The sequence below is a fragment of the Amphiura filiformis genome, chromosome 4, assembly GCF_039555335.1.
Source record: "Amphiura filiformis chromosome 4, Afil_fr2py, whole genome shotgun sequence".
Taxonomy (NCBI): domain Eukaryota; kingdom Metazoa; phylum Echinodermata; class Ophiuroidea; order Amphilepidida; family Amphiuridae; genus Amphiura; species Amphiura filiformis.
Genome location: NC_092631.1, coordinates 19,007,165 through 19,027,731, shown reverse-complemented (window position 1 = coordinate 19,027,731; position 20,567 = coordinate 19,007,165). Strand labels below are relative to the sequence as shown.

The 20,567-nt window shown below is 37.0% G+C and overlaps 1 protein-coding gene across 1 annotated transcript; it reads left to right on the top strand.

Annotated features, from left to right (window-relative positions):
- The first annotated feature begins 8,879 nt into the window (after window positions 1-8,879).
- Window positions 8,880-15,645, top strand: LOC140150026 (cytochrome P450 2J4-like). Its single transcript, XM_072172031.1, has 3 exons — window positions 8,880-9,235; window positions 13,294-14,237; window positions 15,529-15,645. Exons 1-3 carry the CDS (start codon window positions 8,884-8,886, stop codon window positions 15,643-15,645), a joined length of 1,413 nt encoding a protein of 470 aa, XP_072028132.1. The 5' UTR covers window positions 8,880-8,883.
- The last annotated feature ends 4,922 nt before the right edge of the window (window positions 15,646-20,567 follow it).

Here is a 20,567-nt window from a genome sequence, read left to right as displayed (position 1 = left end):
AAACTTCTTAGGCCAGTAATAAACTACGTTCACGGCCGACAACTATAAATTTGAATTATATTTATTATCACACGAGGAAATAAAAACAAACGAATATGGCGCCTCACGTGCTTCAGGTCAGGTCAGTGGTCAAAGGTTTTTTCATCGCTAAATCGCTGGCTGAATATCGTATCAAATTCAAGTGATTCACTACCGTCGTATTATTGACACCAATACCTAATTTCGACATTACTATTGCGAGAGGTTATTCCAATATCAAATTAGTAGACTTTCTGTAAAAAACAAGTCACTGGTGCCTGATGGGAAATACTAGTGCGCCATCACCGGATTACTCCCAGCTCTGCTAGCTGGCGCGCTTTCAAGCTTGCTACTCGCATTGAACAGGCAGAGTTCGCAAAACTAACGGCGTCGTTATTTTCCAACCCTAAAAGGGATCGAAATTAATTATTCATATCCGATCGATAACTGGCCTCATTTTCTAACTAGCAAACCAGCGGGATTTGTCATAGGTTTGCGTTGATAATAGAACAACCGTGAAGTTAGTGTCACCCCTTGCCATGGGGTTGGCCACTTCTTGGATATTTACCAAATCTTGTCATATCGGGATATCGTACCGGGCTAGGATCAGCTCAACTACTCGGTATATTGGCCAACAGGTACGGGCCGGTATTCAGTATTAGGATTGGATGGAAGTTGGTTTTTTTTTAAACACCTTCAAATGTGTGAAGCAGGGTTTCAATAATCCCCGTTTAAATGACAAACTAGTTCCTCACATAAGGAAATAACTCGGTTTTGATGGAGGTAAGTTACTAATGATTAGTATGCGAAATGCCCAGGCGGTACAGGACATGCGTCACGTGACGTATAATGCCAACGAAACTATAAGGCTGAAAACCCGTTCAAAATGCAAATTGAAAAACAACATACAGTGTAGTATCAGTTCGATTGAACTAGGGTAATCTCGAAAACGTGGACCCCTTCAAAATGCTACAAACGAACTTTGAGGGGTTCCCCGTTTTCGAGATTACCTATTACCCTAGGTCAATCTCAAAAACGGGGACCCCGAAAATAGGGATCCCAACGTTTTGTATGTTGGACAAATATATCAGAAGTGGTCATAGGAGGTAACAAAGATAAAGCGATGTTTTTTGAATGTTATTAAAACGTATTATACCCTTTATATAACTGACATTTAAACTTTTTCTGTAAAACGTTTTGTGTTTGCTGGATCCTTGTGCCTTTATTGCTAGTCTGCGTTGTCCCAGGCCGAGCCGTGGCATCACAAAGACAAAGGCTGACAATAGTTTTGCATTTTCTTTTATTTTTTTCACAGGCTTTATGTCTTCGGGAAATTCGTGGAAAGAGCAGAGACGATTTGCCCTGACAACTTTGCGCAGCTTTGGAGTAGGTAAAAGACATTTTGAAGCAAACATCTCTGAAGAAGTCAGATGTTTAGCAAATGAGATCAGCAACCTCGAAGGCAAAGCCTTTGATCCCGGCCATTTGACTCACAACGCAGCAGATGAGAAGGACTAGCAGATGAGAAGGACTTGCCCTATACATGTGCAACTCTTCTTGAAGCTCAAAGAATGGGATCCGTTGTCTCATTTGGAGTCCCACACGTGTGTGGGGAAGACACTATCCTTGGGCCGTATGCCATTCCTAAAGGAACCGTAGTCGTGGCCAATTTAATGGCCATTCATTACAATCCAGAATTGTGGCCAAATCCGGATGAATTCAACCCGGAGCGATTCTTGGATGAAGAGGGAGTATTGCAAACAAATGAAGAATTGATTCCTTTTTCGACAGGTAAATAGTCTATCGAAATAAATATAGGCGCCGTGTCATTCGTATATAGCGTAAATGCTCACATTGCTTTACGGGTATAGCTCTCTATGTCGACATTTTGCTGTGTCGAAGGTTCGCTATGTCAAAAGATTTTTTTCATGTCGAATATGAAATAAGATTTATATCGAAGGTAACCCTAAACATGAACCGAACCCATACCCTACAGCTAACCTTATTTCATATTCACATACATATGGAAAGGTTTAAACGATTCAGTTTAAACGCATCTATGCACAGTTTCTATATACATCGATTCACCCTAGCACAAAATTTCGTTCAAGCAGCAGTTGTAGAGAACAGGGGGAGGGGTTCCCAAATATACGGTGGGGGGGCGGGGGGTCATAAATTACTTGGAAAGAAAATAGGGTGGGGGTCATAACAATTTTGATGATACACATCTGCCTCATAGATAATCATTTATGTGTCACGGAAAAAGAATGAGTATAACGATTTGTACCTTTGATTGATTACGCAGGTCTTCGCATGTGTCCCGGAGAACATCTTGCCAAGATGGAGCTTCACATCTTCTTCACTCACCTGCCTCACCAGTTTACAATCAAGAAACCAGCCGATTCAGCCCCTCTTTCACTGAAAGGCCTTAATATATCGCACATCGTCCACGGCCGTTTGTGGCGGAATTTATTACACGTGATTGATTTTACCGACTTTTGTAAGCTACAACTAATGATCTCTTGAATATTGGTCTTTTTCTCATAACTATCAGTTTGCTTCGACTTGCTTCATTAATTCCTCAAAAAGTAAAAATCGCAGTTTAACAAATAACGGTTAAAATGAGAGCTATTATTGGGGGCTAATTGTTGTATCACTATGAAAGGCCTGACACCAATATAAACATTTGTTTCGGTGACCCAAGTTCACGCACACGCACTTTTTTACAGATGGCCTGGAATTTCATATTTTGGTTTCAGCGATTGCCCGAAAAAAGGTGGCATGTTTTTGAAAAGCGTTTCCGCTTGGAATGTAGATAGTTATTGTTGCTATTACTCTTCGCGACTTTAATTTATGCACTCTTTAGCCGACAATTTTCAATGCATTTTACACACTAGAAATGTCGCTTGCATAAATACCGATATTTTTAACAGTATCGTTTTTTTAACCAAAATACCATCCACATTATTTCCCAAGACTTTGATGAAACCATAGATACCAAATCAGACTGCAGACAGATTTTAAACTAGAATTAAAATAACCAGCGTAGGACCTCTCAAAATGTACTTTTTTAATATATCGCGTTGTGATAAAAAGGATTGATTTTTCCTTGTTTTTTAAAACAAGGAAAAGCTCTACTTACCCAAAACTTCTCACGTAGTGTTGTCTCAATGTCCGTTGTTGGTTGGTATTATTCCGATTAAGTGATTTTCATGATTTAGGCCTAATATTTGCTCACACAATGTTCGAATATATTCCAAAACTTGCGCTGCATTCGGTATCACATTAACGGCAAGGCTATACTAAGATGTGTGTGAGACTTTCTGACACTATATTCACGATTTTTCTACTAGCTATTCAAACCTATGACAAATTTGGTTGGTTTGCGATGTTCAATACCATTTTCACCCTGATGTGGCAGTGACGTCACGTCAGTACTGTACGAATTTTATTAGGCGCAGCCTCTCTCGCTATAGAGTTCGATCAAAGCGCTGGTGTACATACGCACGCGCTTAAAGACGCCGCATAGATGCGCGAGCGAAACAGCTGCTTCAACGCGTTGACGTCACTGCCATATCGGGGTGAAAATGGTATAGGTAATAAATGATCATGAAACCTCAAACTCGCCCCTCGATAAAGGTTGGCAATTGAAGCAGGCGCCAGTTTAGCGAACTTTGCTTGTTTTATTGCGATGCGAGTGCAAGCGCCGCCCGGACTGTGAAGGTTTCCGCATACCGAATATGGGTGTAGGTTTAATAGGCCTATATCATGGCCTCTAGGTCCTATGATTTATGAAAAGAAATCCTAATCCCGGAGCCTAGTCAATTGAGAAGGGGTGTATAGTTTTCAAGTGGAATAGCCCATTGTTATACAATACTAAAGATTTGAACCGAACCATTATATGAAATTTTTATCGTTAAAAAAACATGCACAAAGAACGTGGTACTATTCGAAGCTATTTTCTTTAAAATTCATTAAATTTTAATCACCAAGCATTACTTCATAGATGTCCGGTTCACAACAGAATTCCTAACTCGAAACAGATGCAATCAAATTAAGAATTGCTCTTCATAGTGAATGCTATTATTTCTGCTTTCGACATAGTTGACAATAAACTGAACTGACTACAGACTACAGTTTTTGTCACAGAAATAAAATTTGAGAGCGTGCACAGCGTATACACGGAAGTGGGGTTCTGATTGGCTGATTCAATCGTCTGACAATCATAACAACAGACGCGGTAATCTGATTGGCCGATTACGCGTCAAAACGTTGGTCGGCGCAAACAAAGTTCCGCGTATGTCGCTCATTAACAGGGCGCTCGCGTCAATCTGAGCAAGGGACTGCCGTTCCACTCTGAAACCGAGTGTAGACGTCTTTAGAAGTCGATATCAAATAAAATCTCAAAGTTCAGATTGTATACTCAGCTGAGGTCTAAGCCTTATGTTTGATTTGAGATTATGATCTCAGAAATTGTGATCAAAAAGCTTATATTTATATATAAATGTACAGGCAAATCGACCAAGGCTGTTGTTATTTTTCCTTATCAAAATGATTGGTACCCATTAGTTTTCAGTAGGCCTAATTATGGACAAGACTGCCAAGATTACATCTTGGATGTCTAAGATTGCATCTTGGACGTTTAAGATTACATCTTGGACGTTTAAGATTGCATCTTTGACATGTCTAAGATAAGGCATATTATAGGCGTCTTTAGGGGGTATCCGCCATCCATACCCTCCCAGCAAACACAAAACGTTTTCGACATGATTCGCAAAAGGTTATAAATGGGTGTCAGAAAATGTCGGGTTATATAAAGGGTACATTAATGGTATAAAACGTTTTCATAACATTAAATAACATTTGTTGGTAATTTACTGCACAGCAAACACAAATGTTTTACAGAAAACATTTAAATGTCGGGTTATATAAAGGGTATTACAAATCATTCTAAACAGAATGTTATTTTGGGGTTGAAAAAATATTTTGCAAAAAAATGTTTGCCCAAAATATTTACAATAACGTTTTAAAAATGTTTTCACGACCTTTATATAACCCGACATTTAAATGTTATTAAAACGTTTTGTAAAAACATTTTAAGAACATTTCTGTGTTTGCTGGGTGCAAATATTTTAACAAAATGTTATTTAAGTGTTGACACAATATTTGGCCAAAAATGTTTGCAAAAATAGTTTACAATGACATTTCGAAAACATTTTAAAAATATTGTTGTAGTGTGTTTTCATACAAAACGTTTTAAAACGATTTCGTGACCTTTATATAACCCGACATTTTAATGTTATTAACACGTTTTTACCTAAACCAAAACCCATTTAAAACGTTTCAAAAACGTTTTTGTGTTTGCTGGGCTCGTAGTTTGATTGCTCAGTCGACATTCTACCCCGGGTAAACTGGTTCGCATATGCAGCTACTTATTCCAGTGTGATCGTCCACTCGGTACCATAATTCTGAATAAACTGGTTACCCTCGTATTTTCGTTGTTCACTCGGCCCTACTCCGGGTAAACTGATTACGCTCGTATATAGTTTGATCGTCCACGCGACACCATATTTCTTGTAAACTGGTTACCCTCGTAGGACGATCGTAGTTCTTACTGTATAACTTATAGAGATATCAGTATAGTGAAAAGAAGGTATTCAAAAACAAATTGGGTACTTTATTTGGACCCTCTAGAATATCACCAGATAGCAAGTAGTCTCAAATAGGTTACCATTATTAGTTTCTAAATACGGGTATTACTGTTTATTGATGGTATTTGAGTTGCTAAGACGGAGTATTGCAAATAAATTGAGTCCTTTTCAACAGGTAAATAGTCTATTTTGATCGAAATAAATAAAAAAAAGTCTAGTGTAACGGCGCGCTGTCTTTCATATAGGCCTATAGCGTAAAACCTCACATTGTTTTACGTGTATAACCCTCTATGTCGAAGGTTTGCTATGTCAAAAATAATATTCAGCTGAATATTGTTATGTCGAATATGAAATTATGTTCTTTAAGCTGAATCTAGCCCTAACCCTAACCCTTAAAGTCTCATTCAGTGATCCCAGCGCGATTGTAAAAAACAAAATTGTTTATAATTGCTTAAAAGTGAAGGATAAGTCATTCAAATTGGCATTTGGTATTTAGGATTGAAAAAATTTGGCAAACCCCCCGAAGAAAATAGCAGTATTGACGAAGTTGAAGCCCCATTCAAATACATGTGTGAAAATGATAACATATACTTGGTTTATTTAACAACATTATCATAAAAACAATAGACTAGGGACCCTGCCAAATCACTGTCCAAGGTGGGCCTGTTAAATTACAGTAAAGACATTATGTTAATAACGTCCGAGAACAGCGAAAGTACATGATGCATATGGCTAGTTTTGGGCAAGAATATACACTAGATCATGGGTCTGAGACTTGCCAATAAACTTCGGTGGAAATGGGACGTCTTTGAACATCAACATTTTTAGGACTTGAAGGGAATTAAGCAATATGTGACCGTACAGCACGAATGAGCCGTAAATTTCCTAAATTGTATACTGGGTTACAGTGTAAAATGTGCATGAAGGTCGTATTCATTGGTACTTCTGTACTGACGCGACATCTATCTCATTTTGATAGTCAAACACTAATCAATAATCCTATTCTACATTAGATGGTTATAGAATTTTTAATAGCTCTGGTCTTTGGTTGCTTTGGCTAAATCCTGTTCAAGTGGTGGGTTGCCCGGCATTGTATGTATAACCAACAATTAACAATGAGAGAACTTTCTTGAATCTCGTTGACTTGGGGATGATTTGAAATGACCGCCAAATATGAACGTTTGATATTTATTGCCAGCAATGTGGAAAAAAGAGACACATGTAGAAACGAAAAAAAGCTACAATTTTGTTGAAGAAGCAAAGTTCAACAAACCATAACCCCGCTTCTGGATATCGTTTGAAGTCAAATAATATACCATTTTAAAGCTTATGATATATCTTTTCTAAACACGAAATAAAACAAAATTGACCGGGGATGAATTTACGGCTCATTCGCCGTGTATGGTCACATATTATTCTGCAAAACTGGCGAAAATGAAAATGCAGTTATTACAAATGACATTAATTATGAAATGATTATGAAACAGATTAAAATATAATGACTGGTGTCATATGAGAGCTAATACTCAGTACGATGATTACTGATGCAAATCGAACAATAATCTGAGTATGACCCATACAACATGCTGGAAATGTATGACAATTGCCAAATTTCATGTAAACTTGGCATGATAATTTATCTTAAGGGATCTAAAATGAGCATTTATTGCGTTTCGACAGTATTTTTTGTGGGACACGAGAGCACCTCAGACCTATCGAATTGCATTCTGAATACGATGCATGTCTTTCTGATATCAAATAATTTACATTTTTGAAAATCACAATATAATACAAATTTTATGACAAATTATAAAAATTTGATATTTTTCAAATTTTGATATATAACAGTCCTCGAAGTAAATTATATAAATCTAATGATATATTCTTAAAGTGTATGTAGCAGGGAGGAAAAGCCGACGGTCAATTGAAAATTTTGACCTTTCATATTGAAGATATGGATTTTTTCCCAAAAATACCTAATTTTTTTGGTGTTTTGGGAAAAATCCATATCTTCAATACGAAAGGTCAAAATTTTCAATTGATCGTCGGCTTTTCATCCCACCTACATACACTTTAAGTATAAATTATCAGATTGATAAAGTTTACTTCAAGTACTGTGAAATATCAAAAATATCAATTTTTAATGATTTGCCATAAAATGTGTATTAAATTGCGAATTTCAAAATGACATTCTTCGTATTCAGAATGCAATTCGATATGTCTGATGTGCTCTGATGTCCCAAAATAAATACTGTCCAAACGTTCATACCCCAGCCCTTAAGTTGTCATGTTGACATTTATCTTTTACTGACTCGATTTGGTGTGATAATTTATCTTGCCATGTCGACATGCAATTTTTGGTTTGTCAACTTGGCGTGGTAATTTTTCTGAACATGTCGACCTAATATTGATAATAAGTTGATTTATTTATATCGACATGTCTTCAAATTGGATAGCACTTAGACGCTTCAGTAAAATCTGTGTTAGTCTTCAATTTTTTTCATTTAAATATGGGTGACCCGATCAACAGCCTCATCCCCCCACTTTTTCTATCAAAATTGAAATTTTGGCATCAATATTTTTCTCATAACCGCAGTGAAATTTTATGCCAAAATTATATTCCGTATAAGATGTTATGAATGAAAAAATGATAGCCTCATCCCCAATTGTGGTATACTGTTTTTATCAGACATTGATTGTTTATACTATTTTGTCAATTTTTACCTTGTATAATATGTAGTTGTATAATAGGGTCTTTTTAAAATTGTGTTTATTTGATATTTTGCTTTTTGCAGGCTTGCTGTATGGTTTGTAATGTATAAATTTTGTCATTTTAAGATGTTTTCAATGTAAAGCGCATTGATGCCATTATATTATTATTATACCACACATACCGTTCTATGGGCCATCGTGAAACACATTTTAATTCTAATATCAAAATGGCTAATGCTATTTACCTCAAAACTTGGGAATTGGATTATTTTGGTACAGGTGTAATTAATATGAGGTACAAAACACAATCCGTATAAATCTGACCACCTACCTTTAATTTGAAACATAATCATTGAGTACAAAGTTTAACTGTGTACACAGGTTATTTTTCCTTCCTATTTATCGTACCAAATCTACCATTGCATACAACGGGGTCATATACCGTACGTTCGCTTGAATAGCACTACTGACAAATACAATTCTATTGTATTTGTTTTCGATCATGGCATTTCTAGCCAACATTGATACTTCAGCTGTCCTTATCTGTGTAACTGCATTTCTGCTCCTATTTTGGTGGTTATATAGCCTTAAGGATCTACCACCAGGACCATGGGGTTGGCCACTTCTTGGATATTTACCAAATCTTGTCATATCGGTATATCGTACCGGGCTAGGACCAGCTCAACTACTCAGTATACTAGCCAAAAGGTATGGGCCGGTATTCAGCATTAAGATTGGATGGAAGTTGGTTGTTTTTTTAAACACCTTCAAATATGTGAAGGAGGGTTTCAATAATCCCCGTTTAAATGACAAACTAGTGCCTCACATAAGGAAAGAACTCGGTATCGATGGCGGTAAGTTACAAATGATTGGTATGCAAAACGCCCAGGCGGTACAGGACACACGTCACGTAACGTATAAGGCCAACGAAACTATAAGGCTGAAAACGCGTTCAAAATGCAAATTGAAAAACAACATACTTAGAGTTCGTTGTCGAACTCCAACGCTTTTTGAATAACATAATTTATTTGACAACACATAACACATTTAGAAATACATATGAAAAATTTCTGATACGTATTGATCCAATGGAGATGTCCAAACGGCGATATCGCTTCCTGCGATTCACAACACCATTCGCCACCAGCAGTTGCTCTTGCCAGTCCATTTGTGACCTCCAGGGTCGACCAGGTCTATCTATCCTGGAAGAAGTGATATATCGGAAATATCTAATTCCGTCCGCAGCTTGTGGTCAAGGAGTCCCATGACCACAATTTAAATTTATACCTTGGTCAATTCTGTAGAAGTACAAGACCATACCAGTACGCTTTGGAGGGGAGCTAAACAATGGAGCGTATCGAGGGAGCTTCGGACTTGGGGAATTCAACATGCAACATTTTTACTTACTATTACATTTTCAAAGCTAGTGGATGTTATGGTTTATGTTATGTTGCTAAAGTTATAGAGAAGTGTGTTGCTACCCAACTTGTTGAGCATCTCAACTCAAACAATCTAACTGATCCATGATCCACTGCAGTCAGCGTACCGCGCTCTACACAGTACGGAGACTGCTATGATCAAAGTACTGTCTGACATTACATCTGATATTGACTCAAGACGGGTTGTTTTTGTTGTACTTCTCGACATGAGTGCAGCTTTTGATACTGTTGACCACAAAATACTACTGGACCGTCTTGAAAAGAGCTATGCAATCACTGGTACTGCCAAAGCATGGTTTGAGTCTTATCTTAAAGGTTGGGCTTCGAAGGTGTGTATATCTGGCACGTTATCAGAACCTGTCACTCTCAGTTATGGTGTGCCACAAGGGTCAGTGCTTGGCCCTCTTTTGTTTACTTGTTATTCAAACCCTGTTGGGGAAATTGTGCGCTCGTACGAATTAAGATATTACATCTATGCTGATGATTGCCAGATTTACGCATATTTTGATCCTCGCATTCCTAAAGATATGGAAAACACTCTCATTAATATAACAAACTGCATCGCTGAAATCAGGAGATGGCTTTCAGCAAATTACCTTAAACTCAATGACTCAAAATCCGAGTTTTTCATTACTGGATCTAACTACAACTTAAAACTCGTTGATACTAAAAACACCAAAGTTGGCTGTTTTCTTGACGTAAACTTATCCCTCACAGCTCACGTCAACAATCTTCGCAAGACAATCCTGTTCCACATCAAAAATCTCTGGCACATACGTAGATTCATTGACAAAGAAACATGTCACCATGCAGTTCGTGCTCTAGTTATTTCAAGGCTGGACTATTGTAATGCTGTCTTCACTTTACTATCTGCCAGGGATAAGGATCGTTTACTGCCAAATAATGCTGCACGTCTTGTGTTTGCGGTTGGACGTCGAGTCGAAGCTAAACCCCTTCTTCATAAACTGCACTGCTCTGTTGAGCAGAGAATTCTGTTCAAAGTCCTTTTGTATGCATACAAGGCATTTAACAACTTAGCTCCTAAGTACATCGCTGAACAATTCACTGTGTATGTTCCATCCCGGCCCCTTTGATCAGCCATGGACACAAATCGGCTTGTTATACCGATGTCTGAATTGGTCACTGTGGGTGATCGAAGTTTCAAAGTTGTCGCCGCAAATGCCTGGAACTCTTTGCCGAGACAACTGCGAACTGCTGGATCTACAGACATTTTCAAGGGAAATCTTAAGACTTTTGTATTTTAAGAACTTTGTAATTCATTTATTTGTTGTAAACGCTATGGTACCTTGTGAATAGCGTCCTAAATACCTGTTTGTTGTTGTTGTTGTTGTTGTTTATGCTGGTAATAAAAGGAGAACATACTAATGAGTGGCAATGTGTAAAAATCTTAATTATGACAAAAACAAAAAACGTTTCTTGCTGTCAATCTATCCCCTGCCCCCTTAAAATATGGTCCCATGACACACAAAGATGGATGATCTATCAGATGTGGTCCAGGGACACAACAATGATAAATGATGCATAAGATGTGGTACAGTATACACAGTATGTATAAGATTTATTCCTGGGACACAGCAATGCTAAGGCACCACGTTCAATTTGGTCCTATAGAACTATCGGAACTATCTTAACATCGCTCCCTGGAGATAATACATTGTATCAATCATAATAATTAAGAGTTGCATGGAGTTATTGTTTTTCATTTAAATTTAAACATTTAAATGCACTGTACAAATATTCAGGGTACGACAAAAGTGTCATCGGCACCTCTTCGGGCACCGATAGCGCTATAGGACCAAAAAAAATGTTGTGCCTAAATGATGTATGAGATATGTCACTGGGATACAATATAGATAGGGTACCTATAAGATGTGGTCCCAGGACACAACTTAGATCAGTCGATGTCATAATATATGGTCCTGAAACACAACGAAGATAAATGATGTATAAGATGCGGCCCTGAGGCACAACATAGATGATGTACAAGATGTAGTCCTGGAACATAACAACGACAAACTGATGTAGGAGCTGGGACGTTCAAAAGGTTCTCTCTCCACCATCACATCTCTGTTATCTTACTTGCCAGGATAGTGAAATTACCCATGATTATTCTCATAGATCTTGGCTATAAAATAACATTATTTGGTTAGAATGAGATTTTTGGTTGTTACGATATGTGTTAGTTAAAGTGAATGCAGATTTGGTGCGTCGGAAACGGTCTGAAAAGAAAGCTTAATTTTGATTAAAAAGGTTGTCCACATCTAATGTTGAAATCATTACAGATTTATTTCTGAAAATAATTAAATTGCTTTACTTTTGTTTAAATAATTTAATCAATATCTTATGCTTGCAGCTATAGTACAGTTTTACTGGGTATCGTGAATTTTCACAATAAGACCGACACATGTTGAGAATAGCCTTCACATTGACCCTTTTCCATAGGTTATTGACTTCGATCGGGTGAGCATTTGTTGGTTTAATTCGTATTAATTGGTTCATAAGTTAAAATCAAATCAGTCATATGCACAGTATATACAAGATTATTAACAAACTCTTTATATTGTTTCCATGTCAAGATGCATCCATTCCTTAAAATAAGGACGTAACTACGGTTACCCTTAAACATTTGAATACATGAATCCAAAACCCACCCAAGTCCATGGGAAGTGATTTTGAGAGAAAAACCTGTGTATCACTTTAATTCCTTCAGTTAGATTTACCTGGTCAATATGGTAAGTTGTACGTGCAAATGGGTGGGTTAAACTGTATTAGGTATGACGATTAGCATTTCAGGGACTTCGTGGGGTTCATTTTAAATTCTGGACTTGGGATGTTTTTTGAATCATATACTAAGACAATAATGTTGCAATGAGATTACCACTAGTAAGATAATACAAAATAAAGCACACAGTTATGTATAATGTTGATAAGCATTCTGCCATGTAATATAAACCACACACTTTCCTTGATTAAACCCATTTTTTTTCAAAAGTCACTCTCCAGCAATGAATGTGTTACAAGTGGACTTTTATACATACTGGATTTCAATCAATGTGTTACAAGACTCAAATCATGGACTTGGGTTGATTCTCTCATACATGCTATTTTTCACATGCTCAATAGACACAGAGGATGAATTTGAGTTGTTCTTTCATACATATGACAGGCCTATGTATAGCAACACTTTCCCTTTCTATTTTCATGTAAAACAAAACATGTTTTATTGTTTGAAGTCCCAAGGCATATCAGGGAGCTAAAATAGGAAAGGAAAAAAATATTTATCCTGAGTAAGCAGTTGCACAACTGCATCTTAAAACATTTTATGGGGTAATACAAACCTACAATATGATGCTTACTAAACTTTTGGCTTCAGTTTTTAACCGTTTCCGACGTACCAAATCTGTATTCACAAAGTCTGACAATAGTTTGCATTTTCTTTTATTATTTTACAGGCTTTATGTCTTCGGGAAATTCGTGGAAAGAGCAGAGACGATTTGCCCTGAAAACTTTGCGCAGCTTTGGAGTAGGTAAGAGAAGTTTTGAAGCAAACATCTCTGAAGAAGTCAAATGTTTAGCAAACGAGATCAGCAGCCTTGAAGGCAAAGCCTTTGATCCCGGCCATTTTACTAACAATGCAGCAGCCAACGTCATTTGTTCAGTCGTCTTCGGAAAGCGATTTGAGTATTCTGACCCTAGCTTTAAGCGCCTGATGGTTTTGCTACGTGGGAATACCAAAAACTTTGGTCTGTATCAGGCCTTTTCATTTGGAAAGTACCTACAACCTTCTGCTTACAGCGCTGTAAAAGGAACCCTGAATAGCTCATTGCAATTCATAAAGGATATTGTGAACGATCATAAAAATGTCCATGTCGAAAATGAGCCGAATGACTTCATCGATGTGTATCTTGACGAGATGAAAAAGAATAAAAAATTAAACCACGATTCTTTCCTCAATGACAGCAATCTCATAGCGACTGTAAGAGCCTTCTTTTCGGCTGGTACTGACACCGTAGCGTCTACGTTACGTTGGGCGATATTGTATATGATGGCTTTTCCAAAGATTCAAGATCGCATTCACCAAGAACTAGATTCAGTAGTGGGTAGAAATCGCTTACCAAGACTAGCAGATGAGAAGGACTTGCCCTATACATGTGCAACTCTTCTTGAAGCTCATAGAATGGGATCCGTTGTCTCATTTGGAGTCCAACACGTGTGTGGGGAAGACACCACCCTAGGGCCATATGCGATTCCTAAAGGAACCGTAGTCGTGACCAATTTAATGGCCATTCATTACAATCCAGAATTGTGGCCAAATCCGGATGAATTCAACCCGGAACGATTCTTGGATGAAGACGGAGTATTGCAAACAAAGGAAGAATTGATTCCTTTTCGACAGGTAAATAATCAAAATAAATAAATATATGGGCGCGGTGTCTTTCGTATATTGCGTAAATCCTCACATTGCTTTACGGATATAACTCTCATGCGCGTATTTGGGGAGGGGGGGCTTTGGGGGCGCCAGCCTCCCGGGGTAAAAGCAGGGGGCGGCCAAAATGAAGGGGCGGGGGAAGAAGAAGAGGCGGCAAAAACAGGGGCGGCAAAAACGAAGGGGCGGCAAAAAGAATTAGTAAATGAAAAAGGGCGGAAAAATTTGAAAAAGCATGAAATTTTTTGAAAAAATGGTACTATAGGCCCCTACATGAAAATGTGCTGCTTTTAGGGCGCTTGCGCCTGTAACCCTTTTTTTTTTTTTTTGCTCTTCACTTTTCAAACGACCGAGACAAAAATTGGGTCAACCTTTTCGGGCTGTTGAGGAAGGGGCGGCAAAATTTAATTTCCTTTAGCCCCCCGGGGTTGGGGCGGCCACGGTACGCCACTGACTCTCTATGTCGAAAATTTGCTGTGTCGAAGTTTCGCTATGTCAAAAATATGATTTTTAGGTCGAATATGAAATAAGATCCGCTGTATCGATCGAAGCAAACCCTAAACCTGAACCGAACCCATGCACATACAGCTAACCATACATCATATTCACATACATACGGAAAGGTTTGAATACAAAACGATTCTGTTATAAACGCATCTATGTACAGTTTCTACCTCGACACAATTTCGTTCAAGCAGCAGTACCTTATGGAGAACACTGTCTGTGTTTACGCTACACGGTTGAGTGCATAGTATCATAAGAACTGCGTGAGTTTCTATATGGCTGGTGAATAGTGCAGTGGAAAATAGGGCATCTGGGATTGTTTTTTGTCAAAACCTCAAGTGTTCCCTTCATCCAATCAGAACTAAAGCTAACACTTCCCGCTAAAAATACTTTTTTTTCATTACGTCAACAGATGACGCAATTCAATGTTTATAGCAAAGCGTATGTGGCAATCTGTTGAAACATCCCATTCACGCACAATTTTGGACCAAAATATAGGTTTTAAAAGTCAAAACTTCAAGTGATCCTTACAATATTTTTTTTTTTCAAATTGTATGCCATTAAATGAAAGAGCACACTTATATTGTCCGGGTAATGTTGTCCCGGTATAATCTTGTCCCGGTATTTAGAGCCTTTTTGTCCCGGTATTTAGAGCCGCCCGGTCGGTATGTACACGTCTGCCTCATAGATAATCATTTTTTAATGTGTCACGGAAAAAAATGAGTATAACGATTTGTAACTTTGATTGATTACGCAGGTCTTCGCATGTGTCCCGGAGAACATCTTGCCAAGATGGAGCTTCACATCTTCTTCACTCACCTGCTTCACCAGTTTACAATCAAGAAACCAACTGATTCGCCACCTCTTTCACTGAAAGGCCTTAATTATATCGCACATCGTCCAGGGCCCTTTGTAGCAGAATTTATTAAACGTGATTAATTTAACCAACTAATAACCTCTTGAATATTGGTGTTTTTCACATAATTATCAGCATGCTTCGACTATACCTAATCCTTACTTTTTGACATTTCTTTCTGTATAAACTCCCTATATTGAGAGAAATCAGTAGGAACAACATGTGAAAAGTCGGCATACACCAGGGGCATAAACACACTCGGGTATCTTGTTTGGACCATCTAGAGTCTAGAGCATCACCAGAAAGCAAAGTACTCTAATTGGTTATTTGATGTAGTTAAATATTGATGGTAGTGGAGTTGCTAACTTGAGAAGTAGGGGTAGCATTATGGAACATTTCCCCATTTTTACTCAGTCAAATTTCAAAATGTTGAACTCTACCAAACCAACTTATACTCCGGTCAAAGGTCAATACAGTGGTAAAATTTCAAAGTTGCTCAAATCGGATTATTCCTCTCATGTCACGGATTCAGTTAAGTATAGTTTGACCTACCTGCGACATATCGTTCAAGATATTAAAACAAAAGGGTCATATCTTGAGGGTTGGTCATTTGTTTTGGCTACACAGCGGCAAAATCCTATTTCAATGAAAACAAATTGTCTCAAATTGCTCGTCCTGTAAAAACAAGTCAAAAAAGGAATAGTTGTAACCATGTAGGATGTCTCGTTACCTAGGAAACATCAAAAATAGGTAATGGTCCATATATGTATAGCCTGTACGGTAATTGATCTTTATTGCCCAATTTCATCAATAACGGAGCATATTTGACAGTACAAGCGATTGCGTCTTTGACTTGTTTTACATGACGAGCAATGCGAGACATTTGTGTTTAAATCGGAGTTTAACTTTTGTCCTCTTCGCTGTGGCCAAAGAACTGACCACCAACAACATTTGATCAAAAACGGTATGTCGCAGGTATGTCAAACTTGGACAAAATTGGAACGTCAATCTAACACCTCCTCAACAACATAAAGATAGGAGTAGAAGGAAGTAGGGAGAAACTGCTCATTTGCATAAAAACCAAAATGGCATGCATGTTTTATGCAAATCAGCATTTCCCTTTTCCGCTTTTTTGAAATATTGTGTGGGAGGTTTTTTAAGAGATTCTTACAATAAAAGACATTATTGTTCTATATTTTTTGGCCAAACGTACATTGACAAGTCTGTACAAAATTGAATATAGCCAAAACGTTTGTAATCACCACAGGCTGATATAATACATATGATTAGATAGTAAAACAGAGCTTATCTATCTGAACTTATCTCATTTTGTGTGGGAGGTTTTAAAGAGATTCTTAGAATAAAAGACATTAATGTTCTATATTTTTAGGCCAAACGTACATTGACAAGTCTATACAGCATTGCATATAGCCAAAACGTTTGTAAATCACCGCCGGTTGATTAGATAGATAGTGAGACAGAGCTTATCTGAACGTATCTCATTTTGTTTCTGTGGGGTTTACAGGTCACTTTGTTTAATTCAATACAAATAAATAATTATTATTGTTTAGTACGAAGCATTTGATATGATTATGTCCTATACAGGGGCTGTGCAATAATTATGAGTGAGCCCTCGGGGTAAAATTTCCAAACGTCGTGCCAAAAAATGCGTGCCCTCCCCGCCCCTCGGCTGCTAAATAGTCTTTGCTCCCACACCCCTTTGAACATTTTAATTTGGAACTTGAAAAATGATTTACATATATGGTCAATTCCAGCCAAAGCGGGCCAAAATTCTCTCTGGGGGCCATTTTGAAAATGTTTTCCTTTTCAATTCTAGACGAGACGATCATATCTAGTGAATCATCAGGTGGAAGTGCCATCGGATTGAAAAATAACTTTTCTTGCTAGACCAAATAAAGTGTTAAATGCGCATATGCATGTTACCCACGAATTCAAGCCTTTTTCACCTGTTGTACGCCATAAAATTTCACTTTCTTTAATATCTTTCAATATTTTATGTGTTACTCATATACACTAGAAATCGGTGAAGACTTTGAACGTAAAATAGAATTTTATTACATATATCTACAAAGAAATATTTTGGTTATTACAAATTTTAAGAAAGAACCAGGTGTACAGTTAAGATTGTGTCAATTCTTCGAACTCTTTCAAAAGTGGCTGTCATTTAACATTACTGTATTATTTCGAAAGATTAGAATAAATGCTTCATTTAAATATAAAGTTAGATTTTGTATCTAGTCGCAGGATGAGGATCTCGAATGGATTCGTGGGTAACAGCGTCTGGAAAATAGCAATTCCTAATAAATTTTTTTAATAAAAATAAAAAATACTTTTCCGTATGTGAATAATTCAGGCTGCAATTGCACTAAAATGATTTTTAATCAAAATACAGACTACATGGAATATTTAGAATGGATCATTATGGCATTTTGGGTATAAAATAATAAATAATGAAGTTGCCAAATTCAAATAGACAGAGCAAACAGTTTTATATTATTATTTTAGTAAAATCATTCCATATTTTCATGCAGCAATATTCTATTAACTCGTGTTTGACAGTTCCTATGAACTAAAAACACTATCAATACATTGTTAACTATAATTTAAGTAGGGATTCGTGGGTAACCAAAATGTTCGTGGGTAACACATACTTGAAGGTATGTATTGATAAGCGGCAAAATAGAAAATATTACAGAAGGTTGGAAACCATCATGCGGTTATTCCTCCATTGTGTTTCAATGATTCCGTTTCTCTAACCAATTGCATTTTTACCCAAAAATGGTAATTTAGGATAATCAATCAAAACTTCATGATACAGCTACAGTATACCTTCAAGAGGACGCTATTAAACAGGACTGTTTTGGAACCTATTTCGCATGTTTTCAAAATGTTAAGATGCATAAGAAACATATAATTTACGAGTAAATCCTTGGATTCGTGGGTAACGCCGAATTCGTGGGTAAAGCTATAAGTACTATAGTGCCGTTTGGGGTTTGCGTTTCTTAGGTGCATAAACTGTAAGTACTGTAAAAATTATAGCATACCCATAGCTTGAATATGTGCTGATTTAAACTTAAAATAAACAATCTCCTTGTTTTTCAAGGTTAGCATCTATTCGGGATTCGTGGGTAACAAAAGTTTAAACCGTCGTAGATTCTTTTTTAAAACGGTGAACGTATTTTTACGATTTACAATTTTAAGCGCTTGTCAAACTAAATTCAGTGTCCAAAGTCATTAAATGTTAATTTAAGTTATGGCAATTATATTTGCTGGACTCGTGGGTAACAGTTGATACGTGGGTAACGTCAAATTTGATTTTATGGAATTTTATGGGTAAAACGTATTTGCATAACATAATCACTTGGACCTCAGAATTATAGAACGAAACTTCGTTTCATGATATAGTCATTTATGGCATATTCACTTAACATTTTTCAGAACGATCATTTTATTTTTGACACGCGGGTAACAAAATTATTAGCCAAATTGACTTAATGGCCTCTAGAGTCCACAAACTTTGGTGGAATTCAATCGTTTTACATATGATGAGAGATCATGCAAACGTCTTTCTAACGGTAATAATTTCATGTTGATTGAAGGACATTCAATGACATATATGGTGCTTTATCTTTGAATTCGTGGGTAACGCCAATTCATTTAAGCCATCATAACTTGTCCCCTGGTATGACTTGCTAGTAAAGGCCTATATGCACAAAGAGAGCACATTGGACGTGACATGATATGCTCCATCAATAACGTGATTTCCTTTATTATTAAGTGGAAAGTTAACATAGAGAGAATTTTGTCCGCTTTCGCTGGAATTGACCATATAAGGTTAGCAACTTTTTAAAACTGTTGCGATTTGTTAGTTCACAGCATCTTGCAAATGGTAGTGAGCTTTGGAAAAAAAAATTGCATTGATCAATTCATAGCGAGTGTATAGAAGAATTCAAATATCACAGATATACCTTTGTAGGTGTTTCGGTTATGTTGTAAGGAGGGCTGGAACAAAAACACTTTTGTAAAACGTACATAACTCCATTAACAACAATAAAACAAGCAAGTTTTCAAAGTATATGATTTGTAGAATGAACTTTTGCAAAACATCAAAGAGTTATTTTTCAAAATTATATTGATTAGATAGAAATCAAGTTTTGGCTGCTTCGACCAACAATGCCTACTATACCCTTGAACGTTCCCGTACTGTTTTACTGATTTTACACACTTTCATTCAAACAGAAGATATTTGGCACAGTTTAATGCTTTTCGTTTCGACACCCAATTTATTCTTAATTTTCCCTGTATGTCAGGAGATAAAAATATAAAAAGACTCCGTTTCTTACACTATTTTCTATGAATAAATCTAGTGGAAACACAGCCTTGTGTAAAAGGGAACGAAAGTATTGATATGTACACTAAGCCAAAAAAGAAACTTATAATTTTTCACAAGGTCATATCTTAAAATCCTGTCTATCAAAATTAACCAAAATTACACACAGGATTGCCTCAATACTCTACTCTAAACACATGTCACTAACAATGCAGTTGTGCAACTGACACAACAGCAAAATGCACTGACATGCAACACCTTCCTGGACCACATTCACAGCGCAACAGATTTCTTTGGCTGGGATCCAATTATTCGCCTGTGAATGTGATCCCGGACGCTGTTCCGTGTCAGTGCATTTTACTGTTGTGTCAGTTGGACAACTGCTTGGTTACTGACATGTGTTTAGAGTAGAGTATTGAAGTAATCCTGTGTGCAATTTTTGTTCATTTTATGGTGATGTTTGTAAGATATGACCTTGTGAAAATTTTCTTTTTTGGCTTAGTGTATATGACAAAAATTAAACCTCACGGCAAACACAAAAATGTTTTTAAACGTTCAAAATAACATCTAAATATCGGGTTATATATTT

What these genes read in the sequence shown, in the direction of transcription:
- LOC140150026 (XM_072172031.1), top strand. Translation starts at nt 8,884, where the DNA reads ATGGCATTTCTAGCCAACATTGATACTTCAGCTGTCCTTATCTGTGTA. An exon ending in AGAACTCGGTATCGATGGCG is followed by an intron (nt 9,236 to 13,293) that starts GTAAGTTACAAA and finishes ATTATTTTACAG; the next exon opens with GCTTTATGTCTTCGGGAAAT. An exon ending in AATTGATTCCTTTTCGACAG is followed by an intron (nt 14,238 to 15,528) that starts GTAAATAATCAA and finishes TTGATTACGCAG; the next exon opens with GTCTTCGCATGTGTCCCGGA.